Raw genomic sequence first — 15,726 nt, 5'->3', positions numbered from 1 at the left:
AGCTCACACTACAAGATAATCGATGCCGAAAGTCGGGCCCGACCAAGCTTGGCAAGCTGCCAGGCCAGATTTCTCCTCCGATTCTCGGGAGGGGTGAATCGGGCATAAATCGGCCCGAAAATCCTGTAGTGTGAGCCAGCCTTTAAAGTCACAGTCTTAAAGGTTCACTAATGGCTACAGTAGTTGACGCTGAACTGTCCAAACACACTCCTTGCTAGCAGAGCTTGCAAAGGTAGTGAGCACACTCACCAATAATAATAAAGCTTCAGGTGCACGGCACAAAAGTAACAGTCAAATCAACAAGGAACGCCTGCACACAATGAATGTCCTGTCAAGGTTTTATTCCGTCATCAGACGACGGACAACGGACGTTTCAGCCAACAGGCCTTCTTCAGCGTTCACTCATACTGTGAACTGTCCACAGACGTGAGCGGGGGAGCTCCCCCGAGCACTCACCCACCAGTCACAGAGCTCAGACCATATCTAGCCTGCTTGATATCTAGTCGTGTCGGGAGTATAGTCAGGAGAGGAGAGCGTAGTGATGTCTGCAGCATGCTACAAACAGGCAAGTGGTCTGACTGAGGAGGTCATTCTCTGGGATTAGTACAAACTGTCCCACAACCAAAAAACAAAAATAAAAAGCATTTATAGCTATGAAGATCGTATATGTTTACTAAAATCATTCTATTATCCATTCGAAACCCAAATAATATTTGAGATAGCCGTAAAGTTAATAGTTAATAGTTCAAAGTTAATAATCTAACATTGAACCAATTTTGGAGAATGACCCATCGATGTGCGAGTGTGTTTAGAAAGAATAAAGCCGGTGTGAGACTGCGTTTGCGGACTTGTCGGGGATTCTCCTGGTGGAATATCTTGTCATGTGTGATCCCCTGTCGCAGCTCAGTCATATAGTGTGAAAACCAAAAAGACTCCTGATTACAAGACAGACAGTTGTATAGTGTGAAAGGAACAGAGACTGACGACTCACGAGGTTCTTGTAGTCTGTACGTGCTATAAGCAACCTACAATATGACTTCAACTGTCACGGTGAGTGGATGGTGTGTTGAGTGGACCCAAGTGCAGACAACAGCAGGAAGCGGATGATGAGTAAACCAAAAACGTATATTTAATTAAATAAACAGATAACATAAAGACAGGTAACAGGGACAGAACACACGTGAACTTGATGATGACCAGACAAAGAGTGAGAGGGGAACAGGAACCTAAATACACAGAGGGAAGTGATCACACATGGGGAACAGCTGAGTGATTACAAACAAGACACAGACTGGAAACTAACATAGATCTGCTGGACCTAGACAGTGAAACATGAGGAACCTGAGGGGACTTGAGACATAGGGAAAGTCTGACAGTCACAATCGTGAGCGGTTCTCAGCCTTTTGGCTTATGACCCCTAAAATAAACAACAACAATGATTTTCCTTTAAGGCTTTTTCATTTTTATGAGACTCTCATTCACAGTCACAGGGGGGAAAAGCGAAAAAAACTTTTGAGAAAAATCTGGGGGAGAAGACATTACATTGGTATAGTAGAAATACCCACCCCCCGGTCGTCCGGGTAGTGTAGCTGTGAAGTCCCTGCCTACCAACGCGAGGGGCACAGGTTCGCATCCTCGCGTTACCTCCAGCTTAGTCGGGCGTCCATACAGGCACAATTGGCTCGTGTCTGCGGGAGGGAAGCTGGTTTGAGGGTATTTGTCCTGGTTGCTGCACTAGCGCCTCCTCTGGTCGGTCGGGGCAGCTGTTCAGAGGGAAGGGAACTGGTTGGAATAGCGTGATCCTCCCATGTGCTACGTCCTCCCGGTGAGGCTCCAGCTGTCAGGTGAAAAGAAGCGGCTGGCTACTGCTCCTGTCTCGGAGGAAGCATGGTGCTAGTTTCGGCTCTCCCCAGATCGGCAGAGGGTGGAGTATAGACATACATAATATGGACGTAGCTATCCCATAACATTTTCGGAGTTGAAACGTTCTTGATTTTTAGTCAGCAGAGTGGGAGGGAATGGGTTGAGTCCTTCTGCACCTCATGTGAGATGGGAGTTTCCCAGAGCCGCAGCTCCGCCTGCTATTGGTCCGTGATTGGCAAGCTGCGTGATCACTGGACAGGCGATCTGTCAATCACCCCCTTTTCTATCATCTAACTAATTAGCTGTATAGACCAAAACCGTGTTTCGGTCCAGGCTGTAAAGATGTTTAATTACTGTTACAAAGTGGGGCATTTTAACAGGAACGACGGCACTTCTGAGTCCTGCCTCAAGTGGCCATTCGAGGAATTACAGCTTAAACCAAGACTTCCGCATCTTCAGGGGAAAGGGGGTGGGCTTGCCCACTGGGGTGGAGCAGCGACCGGTGCAGCAGGGGGAATAATTGGCGAAGTACAATTGGGGATAAAATAATAATAAATAAAAATACCCACCCCGCATCCATAAATGATCTTGTGACCCCCAGGCTGCCCACCACTTCTCTTAGGAACAGTAGGTATTGCAGGAATTGGTTGTACCAAAACTATAAAAAATCTCTATAATGAAGAGTACATTCTGGAAAGTGAGCCAGACATCTCAGTGAAGTAATGGTTGAGTCGCATTTATCAACAACTCCAGGTGCCAGTGTCTACATGTATGTATACTGTATGTGTGCATGCTACAGTATGCAGAGTGCACACACACGTGTGTGTGTGTGACCTGTCTATATAAATGATATAAATAAATGGCTGACTGTGTCTGTGTGTACATGTGGTTGTTAAACCAACACAGCAGTGTGTCTTTCTTATCAGTGTGCCAGTAGAGTGGAGATAGACAGGCCTGGCCTGCTGCCTGTAGTATCTCTCCTCTACTCCTCCTGCTGTTGTTACTGCTCCTGCTGGCCACAGGGGGCTCTGCTAGCTCTGACTAATCCCCAGCATGGCTGACTGACAGCCTACAGTAGTTCTGCTCTGCCCAAGCCTGTAAGCCTGTAGCCAAATGGCTCAGGCCAGGGAACCTGCATCCCATGCTTTGCTCGTGCTCTCTCTCTCTCTCTCCCTCCCTCCCTCTCTCCCCCTGTCTCTCTATGTGCCTCTCTCTCTCTCCCTCTCCCCCCCCCCTCACATACACATACACTCACTGATGGATTGGAAAGAGTTGGGGGCGATGAGCTGAAATGCACTGTTTTGGTTACAGGTCTTTCTCAGCCTTCAATCTTTCGTGTGTGTGTGTGTGTGTGTGTGTGTGTGTGTGTGTGTGTGTGTGTGTGTGTGTGTGTGAAAAGGCCAGTCAGTGTCAGAAGTCTATGAGGTCTTACAATTCTTTTCAGCCTGGGACTCAAACTGAGTAAAATTTTGTCTTGCCTCGGCACCCGTTAGTGTTAAAAAATACTGTCATACTGTACCATCCCATACCATGTGAGGACCAAGGTAACACTACTCAGCTTGTGACCTGTAGAGCAGACCGCTATAGTTTACAGCAAACAAAGCCTATCAGGCTGGATATGCTAGCCAAAAGAGGCTAGCCTAGCTATTTATTCTCTTTATGAAGAATATTTTCTTTTGGGGTGAGATGTCTCTACAGTTTCTTTGTCACACCCACAGTTTCCTTTTTGTCATCCTTTGTTTTTATGCCTCTGACGGCGACAGCCAGGCCAGGGGCATTATGGTTTCGGGTTACGTACGTCGTCTGATGTTCGTTAACGCGATATCTGAGGAACGCCTTGACGGAACTTAATCAATGTAGCCTCAAATGTTGACTTGGACTCAAGGATGAACTGATTAGATTTTGGTGGTCAAAGTTCAAGATCACTGTGACCTCACGAACGCCATTTCCAAGCTCGTTAACACGATATCTCAAGAACGCTTTGATGTAATTTCTTCCAATTTGGCTCAAACGTCGACTTGGACTCCAGGATGAACTGATTAGATTTTGGTGGTCAAAAGTCAAGGTCACTGTGACCTCTCGAACGCCATTTACAAGCTTGTTAACATGATATCTCAGGAACGCCTTGACGGTATTTCTTAGAATTTGCCCCAAACATCCACTTGGACTTGAGGATGAACTGATTCGATTTTGGTGCTCAAAGTTCAAGGTCATTGTGACCTCACGACTGTTCATTTCATATTCGTTAACACGATAATCTCTGGAACACCTTGACGGAATTTCATAAAATTTGCCTCAAACGTCCACTTCTCCACACTCCAGGATGAACTGATTACATTTTGGTGGTCAAAGTTCAAGGTCACTGTGACCTCTCGAATGCCATTTTCTAGCTCGTTAACATGTTATCTGAGGAACGCCTTGATGGAATTTTGCCACATTTGGCTCAAACGTCCACTTGGACTGAAGGATGAACTGATTACATTTTGGTGGTCAAAGGTCAAGGTCACTGTGACCTCATGAACGCCATTTTCAAGCTCGGTAGCCATACCTCAGTAACGCCTTGACGGAATTTCTTCACATTTTGCTCAAACGTCAAAGTCTCTTGACAGACATGGATGTCGACTGCTCACTTGTTGGCGGAGGCATATATCCGCGGTGCGCTCGTTCTAGTTTATTATTTTGTCATTTGTGCAACTGCAAATAAACTAAGGATTGTATGCCTTACTTGTGTGGCTTGTTATGCAAGTCATTTCAAAAGATTTTTTGCCAGTATTAATTTTAGCCTTCTCATCAGATTTCACTTTCATTTAATCGCATTAAACTGCAATCCCTGCTTTCAGCAGTGTCATTTGCAGGTCAGCATCACAGCTGGCGGCTGACCAGCTGTGATTCCACATCCTCAGTCATGTCAAAGTGAATGTCTTGTACCATCTGTTACTATATTGTTCTTTGCTTTTATTTCATAGCTGATAATATTGATGCTCCTTAAGGCGCTACACTGAGCATAACTCTGATGGGAATGTGGCCAAGGAGGAGGAGTTTACGCTGTATTTTATGTACATTATACCACCATCACTTTGGCCCCTGAAACCTTTTATAGTGTGGAGTCATGATTGTCTCTCAGTCGTACCGTCATACTGGTCTCGTGCAGCTGTCAGATTTTGGCAGTAAATGAACAAATTGTATCTAATACATTCCTAAATAAAGTTAGGCGAACCCATTCACATACAGGTGTGTAGCTATTTACTAGCAAAATCATGACTAACACACACACACCCACCCACCCACACGCCACCCGCAATTTTATATATGATGATGATGACGACGACGACGATGATGATATTCCCTCTTTCTCTTTTTCCCCTCTTGCCTCTCTCTTCTCCCCCCTGCCTCCCTTCCCCTCCTGTCTTTAGTCTGATAGCCCGTATGCTTCAGCGGGATCCCAAGCAGCGGGCGTCTCTGGAGGAGATCGAGGGCCACGCTTGGCTGCAGGGTGTCGATCCGTCACCAGCCACCAAGTACAACACGCCACTGGTCTCCCACAAGAACCTGTCAGAGGAGGAACACAACAGCATCATCCAGCGCATGGTGCTGGGAGACATCGCAGACCGCGAGGCCATAGTGGAGTAAGTAGCTACTGATCACACACACATCAAGAAACATCATCAGATTCGTGAAATCCTTGAAAGTTTTTGACAATAGACATAGACATTACTGACCTAAATAACTGACAGAGCTATCCCATTGATCTTGGTCTCCCATTTGGAGGTGAAATGTTGGCCATCGCCATCTTGATTTTTCGTCAGCAGAGTGGGAGGGAGTGGGTTGAGTCCTTGCGTAGCTCAGAAGGGGGTTGAGAAGGGGGTTTCCCAGAGCCACAGCTCCGCCTGCTATTGGTCCCTGATCGGCAAGCTGCGCGATCACTGGACAGGCGATCTCTATATAGACCAAAACCGGGTTTCGACCCATACTGGAAAGATGTTTAATCCTGTTACAAAGTCGGGCATTTTAACATGGGGGAATGCCTACTGCCCCCGACGCCTAGTGGTCATTCGAGGAACTACATCTTTTCAATTCACTTCTGCGTCATCAGAAGGAAGCTGGGGGGGTTGGCCACTAGACATGTGTCTTTGAAAATGCTTGAATTTATATATTTTGTACAAGAAATTCAGAATAGAATTTAAGTACTTTTGATTTTTTTGTTTTAACTTCATAACAGCACAGTTGAGAAGTGTACTTCACACATTCAAGCCTCTCTCTTTTTTCTGTAAAGAAAAATTCTCAGTGTTGTAACAGTAATTAACTCATTCATGGCCAAAGACGTCTTTGACGTGTTATCAGGAATAGCCCTCCCAGCCAATGACGTGTTTGACGTGTTTTTGTTTTTATTAGTGCAGCGCGTAGTTCAAGCACTTCCCCAGCCTGTGACATGTTATCAGGTCCCTGCCCTCATAGACAAGCCGACAACACGTGAACAAACACATACCGCAGCTGTTGTTTGAAATGAGCAGGAGGAAAAACAGAGAAACGCGCTTCCTTGTAGAGAGGAGAAACGCCATTGAAACGCCCCTCGGCGCGCTGCACTGCTCGCCTTGCTGCAGGGCGAACCTGGATTGAGTTGTTCGCAGTAGTCAAACCTGTGACGAACATGATCGATCCGGTTCCAGCGCCTGGTCCCAAAGCCAAGCCGGACCCGTTCCTGTGTCGCAGCATTCGTCCCAGGCAGCCCGAACGAGAGGAGGAAAACGATGCAGCAGAGGCAGAGGAGGCTAGACGCTGATCTCAGACCAGATGGGTGTTCCCCTCCTATGCTAATTTGCGGGGGAAGGAGGTGCGATCCAGCAGCAGCTGTGGACAGAACTCTCTCTCTGTGTGTGTGTGTGTGTGTGTGTGTGTGTGTGTGTGTGTCTGTGTGTCTGTCTGTGTGTCTGTCTGTCTGTCTGTCTGTCTGTCTGTCTGCACACTCACTCACACTGAGTAAACTGTATTGTTGAATGTAAAAAAAGCACTTCATGTACGATATATATATATATATATATATATACAGTATATATATATATTTTTTGTCATTTGTGTCATAATGAATAATATTTACATGTCTGATGTCAATACAGTTCAAAATAAAAGAATTGAGAGCGAGTTCTGCCTGAGATTGTGTCTTTTACAAAAAAAAAATTCTGCTGTTTCTCTTCTCCGAGAGACCTTTTTGGTGAAAACAGGGTGTATATAAATGGCTATAAGTAGAGTACAGAACATGCTAAAAGCTCACTTTTTTTTCCCTGGTGAACCCAGAGACGTACATCTTCATTTTGAGGTATTGCAAATCACTTTGGTGCTAATAGATAATTTACTGTGGGTCTTGAAAGATGACCAACAATTATGAAAATCTTTGGCCTGTGCTAAATATTGGCAGTCCTAAACTGGCCATGAATGAGTTAACCTTGATCCGTGTCTCAAACTATGCTGTGTTGGGTCCTTGACTTTGAGGGAATTGGGCCTGGAAAGTCCTTAAAAAGTAATTGAATTTGATATAAGGTTTGGGAACCCTGGGGACTGAAAACCTGACCAAGCCATAATCTAAAAGTTGCACGTTAATTGAAAGTCACAAAACACAAGGTAATCAGATTAAGAACAGGCAGTGCAGGTTTTGCTTAACTCATTCACCGTCATTGGCGTTCTCTAAACGTTTTTTTTTTTTTTTTTAACGCTTCTCCACCATTGACGTCATCGACGGCAATAAGTGTTTTCACCGTCATGTGATAGATTGCTCTCTTAAGCTTAATCTATACTTATTATAAAGTGTCGCTCAGCACATGGTCGCAGACGAAAAAGAAAGTGTCGCTCATGGTGTTGCATTTATACTTCAGAGGACGTTTGCCTTGGTTCAACGATCACGTGACGCTCGAACGCTATAAGCAGACAGCCAAGAGAAGAGAGGGAATGGAATGCACAGTGAAACTAGCCTGGTAAACCAGCCCGTCACGTCAACTCACATTTCATTTGTTTCTCTGTGACGGTCTGGCCCCGGCGCCATGGGGGGGGGTTTAGCAGGGGCGGGAGCATGGGCGGGCGTAGTTGCCTTGACAGACAACTCCTTCAGCCAATCAGCGTCGGATCCAATCAAACCCAAATCCACTCGGGACTTGGGACATATTTTCTGCCGAGAAACTCTGCGGTTGCGGCGATACTCCTGTACTTGTTTAATTGTTGTTATTGAGTCTATTTCTGCAATAACTGCACTTTATGGCTGTTTAAACTAGACAAACGCTGACATGACTCCTCGAGAAGATCAGGCAAGGAGGCGGCCATTACTATTTTGTTAGTGCAGTGCTAGTTGCGTTCCTGATTGGCCAACTTGCGCTGTCAATCACAGCGGAGTCGCTGATTGGCTCTTCCGCTCTGCAGCTTCTGCTAAACCCTCCCCATGGCGTCGGGGCCAGACCGTCACGGAGAAACAAATGAAATGTGAGTTCACGTGACGGGCTGGTTTACCAGGCTACAGTGAAACCACCTCGGAGGCAAGATGTAACGTACTGGGCTGCAGCCGCATATAAACAGCACACAACCACACAACTCATCTCCTCTCTCGTTCTTTGTGATTTTCACAAAGTCATTCATCAAGGACAGGCTGATAAAAATAGCGGGGACACGTTCATTAATTTCAATCGAGCGAAAACTAGCGGGTGGACCCCAACCAAAACAAGGAAGTCAAGCGCGTGCCGTCTATATAGCCAATCAGACTTACTATGACATAGTCAGCGACACTAGACATTTCACTAGGTAGCAGACACTGCTCGCCGACACTTGAAAGTGTCGACTCAAGTCCTCATTTCTGTCGGCGACTGTTTCAAAAGTGTCGGCAGACAAAGCATAAATTGAGCTTTACTCACCTTGTGAAATAGTATACAGTAGCACGTCTAAAGGTGTGCAGGATCGACCACGATTGTCTAACAAAACCAGGAAGCAGAAAAAAGCAACAATCTCCCATCAGAAAAGGTCCATAGCACAGCTCCATGGCACGGCTCAAACGCTGGTCCAGCAGCTTTTATCGATACGGGATTGGACTCCATTATAGCGGGGGGGCAGCCTGTCACTCAAACGTGAAGGATTTTGTTTTCACCACGCAACCTGCACACGTCCACAAGTCACTTGTCCTCAGGAATTAGTAATCCAGTTCCTAAACTCTTGACGCCGTGTAAATTTCAGTCGGTAGATTGCTCCTGACATACAGTAGCCTACACAGACAACCAGTTGCCCCCCCCGCGCAAGACGAACACGCGACCCGGGCTCCCTCCTCTCATAGCGGGGTGAATCTCTTTCTCACACCGGTGTTACGGTAAAAGCTGTGCCCACGGGCGAGTTTGACCGGAAGGGGAAACAAAATCATTATGGGGTTCATAGTTGAGTTTAGTTCATAGGCATTTATTCGGGTCAGGAGCCGTGAAAATGACGTAATTTACAAAAATGCCATTTCCTCGGCTTTCTGGTCAGAGACTGCTGTTTTTGGTGAAAACTACCTACATTCAAGTGTCGATAACTAAGGAACGCATGAAGTAGAATCAAACTTTTTTTTTCATATGAAAGTCGAGGCTCTCTTCTTTCTTTTGGGATATTCAGTCTTTACGTAGACTAGTCATAGAAGAAAATATTCTGTGGGTCTTGGAAAATTTATGAAAATGATCAAAAACCCTGGCGGTGGCTAGTGACTTTTTCGGAAAGACTGTGGCGGAGAATGAGTTAACAAACGTGTGACAGCTCTTTTATGTTTTGTGGACAACTGGTCTTATTTTGGCCAGTGAGTGTTATGTCCTCAGTCACATACTTTGATCAATAAAAACTAGATTCACCCATAGCCTCCCTGCAGATGCAAGCAATTACATTGACAGCAATCAGAGGATACTGTCCCCTTTCCATATTGTGCCTTCAATCAGAGGACACTGTCCCCTTTCCGTATTGTGCCTTCAATCAGAGGACACTGTCCCCTTTCCATATTGTGCCTTCAATCAGAGCACACTGTCCCCTTTCCACATTGTGCCTTCAATCAGAGGACACTGTCCCCTTTCCGTATTGTGCCTTCAATCAGAGGACACTGTCCCCTTTCCATATTGTGCCTTCAATCAGAGCACACTGTCCCCTTTCCACATTGTGCCTTCAATCAGAGGACACTGGCTAACCCACATTGTCCTCTTTTCATATTGTGCCTTCAATCAGAGGACACTGTCCCCTTTCCATATTGTGCCTTCAATCAGAGGACACTGGCTAACCCACATTGTCCTCTTTTCATATTGTGCCTTCAATCAGAGGACACTGTCCCCTTTCCATATTGTGCCTTCAATCAGAGGACACTGGCTAACCCACATTGTCCTCTTTTCATATTGTGCCTTCAATCAGAGGACACTGTCCCCTTTTCATATTGTGCCTTCAATCAGAGGACACTGTCCCCTTTTCATATTGTGCCTTCAATCAGAGGACACTCTCCCCTTTCCATATTGTGCCTTCAATCAGAGGACACTGTCCCCTTTCCATATTGTGCCTTCAATCAGAGGACACTGGCTAACCCACATTGTCCCCTTTTCATATTGTGCCTTCAATCAGAGCACACTGTCCCCTTTCCATTTTGTGCCTTCAATCATAGGACATTGTCCCCTTTCCATATTGTGCCTTCAATCAGTGCACACTGTCCCCTTTTCATATTGTGCCTCAATCAGAAGACACTGTCCCCTTTTCATATTGTGCCTTCAATCAGAGCACACTGTCCCCTTTTCATATTGTGCCTTCAATCAGAGCACACTGTCCCCTTTTCATATTGTGCCTTCAATCAGAGGACACTGTCCCCTTTCCATTTTGTGCCTTCAATCATAGGACATTGTCCCCTTTCCATATTGTGCCTTCAATCAGTGCACACTGTCCCCTTTTCATATTGTGCCTCAATCAGAAGACACTGTCCCCTTTTCATATTGTGCCTTCAATCAGAGCACACTGTCCCCTTTTCATATTGTGCCTTCAATCAGAGGACACTGGCTAACCCACATTGTCCCCTTTTCATATTGTGCCTTCAATCAGAGGACATTGTCCCCTTTCCATATTGTGCCTTCAATCAGTGCACACTGTCCCCTTTTCATATTGTGCCTCAATCAGAAGACACTGTCCCCTTTTCATATTGTGCCTTCAATCATAGGACATTGTCCCCTTTCCATATTGTGCCTTCAATCAGTGCACACTGTCCCCTTTTCATATTGTGCCTCAATCAGAGCACACTGTCCCCTTTTCATATTGTGCCTTCAATCAGAGCACACTGTCCCCTTTTCATATTGTGCCTTCAATCAGAGGACACTGGCTAACCCACATTGTCCCCTTTTCATATTGTGCCTTCAATCAGAGCACACTGTCCCCTTTTCATATTGTGCCTTCAATCAGAGGACACTGTCCCCTTTTCATATTGTGCCTTCAATCAGAGGACACTGGCTAACCCACATTGTCCCCTTTTCATATTGTGCCTTCAATCAGAGGACACTGTCCCCTTTCCATATTGTGCCTTCAATCAGAGGACACTGGCTAACCCACATTGTCCCCTTTTCATATTGTGCCTTCAATCAGAGGACACTGTCCCCTTTTCATATTGTGCCTTCAATCAGAGGACACTGTCCCCTTTTCATATTGTGCCTTCAATCAGAGGACACTGTCCCCTTTTCATATTGTGCCTTCAATCAGAGCACACTGTCCCCTTTTCATATTGTGCCTTCAATCAGAGGACACTGGCTAACCCACACTGTCCCCTTTTCATATTGTGCCTTCAATCAGAGGACACTGGCTAACCCACACTGTCCCCTTTTCATATTGTGCCTTCAATCAGAGGACACTGTCCCCTTTCCATATTGTGCCTTCAATCAGAGGACACTGTCCCCTTTCCATATTGTGCCTTCAATCAGAGGACACTGTCCCCTTTCCATATTGTGCCTTCAATCAGAGGACACTCTCCCCTTTCCATATTGTGCCTTCAATCAGAGGACACTGGCTAACCCACATTGTCCCCTTTTCATATTGTGCCTTCAATCAGAGCACACTGTCCCCTTTTCATATTGTGCCTTCAATCAGAGGACACTGTCCCCTTTTCATATTGTGCCTTCAATCAGAGGACACTGTCCCCTTTTCATATTGTGCCTTCAATCAGAGGACACTGGCTAACCCACATTGTCCCCTTTTCATATTGTGCCTTCAATCAGAGGACACTGTCCCCTTTCCATATTGTGCCTTCAATCAGAGGACACTGGCTAACCCACATTGTCCCCTTTTCATATTGTGCCTTCAATCAGAGGACACTGTCCCCTTTTCATATTGTGCCTTCAATCAGAGGACACTGTCCCCTTTTCATATTGTGCCTTCAATCAGAGGACACTGTCCCCTTTTTATATTGTGCCTTCAATCAGAGCACACTGTCCCCTTTTCATATTGTGCCTTCAATCAGAGGACACTGGCTAACCCACACTGTCCCCTTTTCATATTGTGCCTTCAATCAGAGGACACTGGCTAACCCACACTGTCCCCTTTTCATATTGTGCCTTCAATCAGAGGACACTGTCCCCTTTCCATATTGTGCCTTCAATCAGAGGACACTGTCCCCTTTCCATATTGTGCCTTCAATCAGAGGACACTGTCCCCTTTCCATATTGTGCCTTCAATCAGAGGACACTCTCCCCTTTCCATATTGTGCCTTCAATCAGAGCACACTGTCCCCTTTTCATATTGTGCCTTCAATCAGAGGACACTGGCTAACCCACACTGTCCCCTTTTCATATTGTGCCTTCAATCAGAGCACACTGTCCCCTTTTCATATTGTGCCTTCAATCAGAGCACACTGTCCCCTTTTCATATTGTGCCTTCAATCAGAGGACACTGGCTAACCCACACTGTCCCCTTTTCATATTGTGCCTTCAATCAGAGGACACTGTCCCCTTTCCATATTGTGCCTTCAATCAGAGGACACTGTCCCCTTTCCATATTGTGCCTTCAATCAGAGGACACTGTCCCCTTTCCATATTGTGCCTTCAATCAGAGGACACTGTCCCCTTTTCACATTGTGCCTTCAATCAGAGCACACTGTCCCCTTTTCACATTGTGCCTTGTTTTACTTCTTGTCTCACCTCGCTGCTGAGCCATATAACATAGCCCACACAGAAGATTAGCTGTATGCCTGAAGCACGCTGACAGACATTTAACTTAACTAAACTCTTATTCTCTACCCTGCAGCTATAAGAAAGTCCTGGTGTGCTCCCACAGGGCAAGGAAAGTAAATGGAGTTGGTTGAGAAAACATGGAAGGGAAAAAGAGAGAGCAGCTGTTGATTTCAAAGTTCACAGTTGTTCCTGTCAGCCTCTGTTTCACAGTTCACCTTCATCTAGCTGGAACACCTGTGGTGCTGATAGAGACACACACACACACACACACACACACACACACACACACACACACACACACACACACACACACACACACACACACACACACACACACAGCTCTGATGTTGAAGTTTTCAATTTTTTAACACAGTACAAGCACATGCCGAAAATAAAAATATGGTTGCCATATTAAGTCGCCTTATATTTTGAGTAATTAAGATACTATGCAGTCATAGTCTGCTTAATAATGAAGATGTGAAAAGTAAGTATAATAGTCTATAGTATAATAGTCTAATATGTATGCTTGTAATTATGGAGTATTTTTTATTTTATTACTAGGGCTGGGTATCGAACTAACGATACTTTCTTTGGCACCAAAATAAAAGCCTCGATACTAAGGGGTATCGAAACACGTAATTGACGCATATCACGCTCTAATACGGCTGGTGATTGGCTGCCATGTAGAGGCATGCAGGAAAAGTTACGCCCACTTTAGCTGGAGAGCTTGTTCTGTGTTGTGAGGCAGGCAACAGGCAGGCACGCCAGGCAGCGTGTGGAGACACTAGACCAGGGATGGGCAACTTTGATGATAGAGAGGGCCACAAAAAAATGTCCTCGCTACCAGAGGGCCAGATTGTGACCGTGCACTTCCACCAGTATCCTACTGTAACACCATCACTCCCAATTATAGCTACTAATTTGATGAAAAGGACTGGTAATCAAAGTTTATTATACCAACATTAATATTTTTCATATTCAAATATGAACTGCACCCTGACGAAGGCACTTTCGCCGAAACATGTTGGTGTAACCCATTAAACACAGCAGAGGAGATTTTGAGTGTGCGACTTCCTTTCTTTATGTTACTTTGAATTTTCGTTAGTCTGCACTAGGGGTGTCAAAATTTATCGTTTAATCGATGCATCGAGATGCGGACGTGTGAATCGAATCGAATCGTTGACAGATGAATCGTTGAATCGTTTGTTTAAATTTCTGTTGACATTCAGATTTTAATGCACTTTCTAAGTAAAAAAGGGACTTCATATTTATCTGACCGCTTGTATTAATTGATGAAAAGTAGCCATGTGCAGTAAAAATATAGAAAATTGAGGATTTGATACTTGGAGCTGCCATACTTTGAGCTGTATCGAGATGCATCATGATGCATCGTGGAATCGAATCAAATCGTTGACAGATGAATCGTAATCTAATCAAATCGTGAGGCCAGTGAAGATTCACAGCCCTAGTCTGCACCTCTTCAAACTTTGTGGGTGTGCTCCACTCTATATAACTTCATATTCAAATTTACTGATTCTTCCACTCAGATGACAGCAGAAACTTTGCTCTAGCTTTAAAACAGCCTGCTACAGCAATTTGATGGGGTACATCACCCAAATATGATATTAATCGGATTAGTAATGTTACATGTGCAATGTGCAATAGCGTTGGCTCAAATTGTAACGTTAAACAGTATGTGGATGGACAATGCTAACGCCATTAGCGCCATGTTCTGGGATGTACAGTAAAATAAAAATACAGATTTGGGTGATCTAACCTAACCTAGTCTAACCTAACCAAAAGCAGGGGGAATGTGAGAAAGGAGAGAGCAGGAAAAGGGGGGAGCAATTCAGACAATCTGACTACTCTAGCCATTAACCGGAACTAACTAGAACACAGGGAATCTAGCTAATCTACAGCCTAGTCTGCCCTGTCCTATTCTGCTCTAGTCTGATCTTAGCCTGAACACTATAACAGGTCTACAGCCTACAGATAGGCTGTAGCTAATCTATCGCCTAACCTACTGTAAGCTATTCTCACCTACCGGCATCCCTCGACCAGTGATGGAGAGCACCGATGCCCCCCACCCCGGCCCCTGCCCCCACACACATAAGGCGTGGGAGAGAAGACCAGGCCGGGACACAGCGGAGCCCCCCTCCATCCCCAGTGCGCGCAAGGAAACCTTTCCACCACATGGATTGTCTCAGTGACTTGTTGGCTGAGGAGGAACCTTGTGAGGGCCGATGTACTGTAGGGGCCCAACTATGGACCCCATCTGGGGACCCTCCTCCGGGACAGGCCGAGATGATGCCGGGCTAAACCATTGACAGAGTTTCAGATTATAGAAATAAAATTGACAAAAGAACAGAAAATTGAAAATGTAAATAGGAGTTCAACAAAAGGAATACGAAAATTTAGTCTTTAAATGTTCCTAAGATCAGGGAAGAAAGTTGAAAATGTAAAAAGGTAGAGTCCAAAAAGAAATAGAAAATGTAGTCTTTAAGTGTTGGAAAGTTCAGGGAATACTAGCTAATTATCTAGGTGAAAAGGGGGGAAATGATTAGGAGTTCCACGAGGGAGATCTGAGGGATCCATGAGTGATTGATGAGATGTGTGAAACACATGAGTTGGTTGTGCGACAGCCTGCATAAAGTAGTATTACTATCATTGTGCTGTACTCCTGCCATAC

The 15,726-nt window shown here is 45.2% G+C and overlaps 1 protein-coding gene across 1 annotated transcript in view; it reads left to right on the top strand.

Annotated features, from left to right (window-relative positions):
* The window catches only part of snrka (SNF related kinase a), a gene marked incomplete at its 3' end in the record, with an annotated part of 142,314 nt that overhangs the window by 97,125 nt on the left and 29,463 nt on the right, over nucleotides 1-15,726 (top strand). Inside the window, exon 4 of the mRNA XM_083649811.1 lies at nucleotides 5,277-5,489. Within this exon, the coding sequence (XP_083505937.1) occupies nucleotides 5,277-5,489 (213 nt within the window). The remainder of the gene's footprint in view (nucleotides 1-5,276; nucleotides 5,490-15,726) is intronic.

Source organism: Poromitra crassiceps (genome assembly GCF_964638095.1).
Source record: "Poromitra crassiceps genome assembly, chromosome: 1".
NCBI classification, from domain to species: Eukaryota; Metazoa; Chordata; class Actinopteri; order Beryciformes; family Melamphaidae; genus Poromitra; species Poromitra crassiceps.
This window is presented reverse-complemented; position numbering and strand designations above follow the sequence as displayed.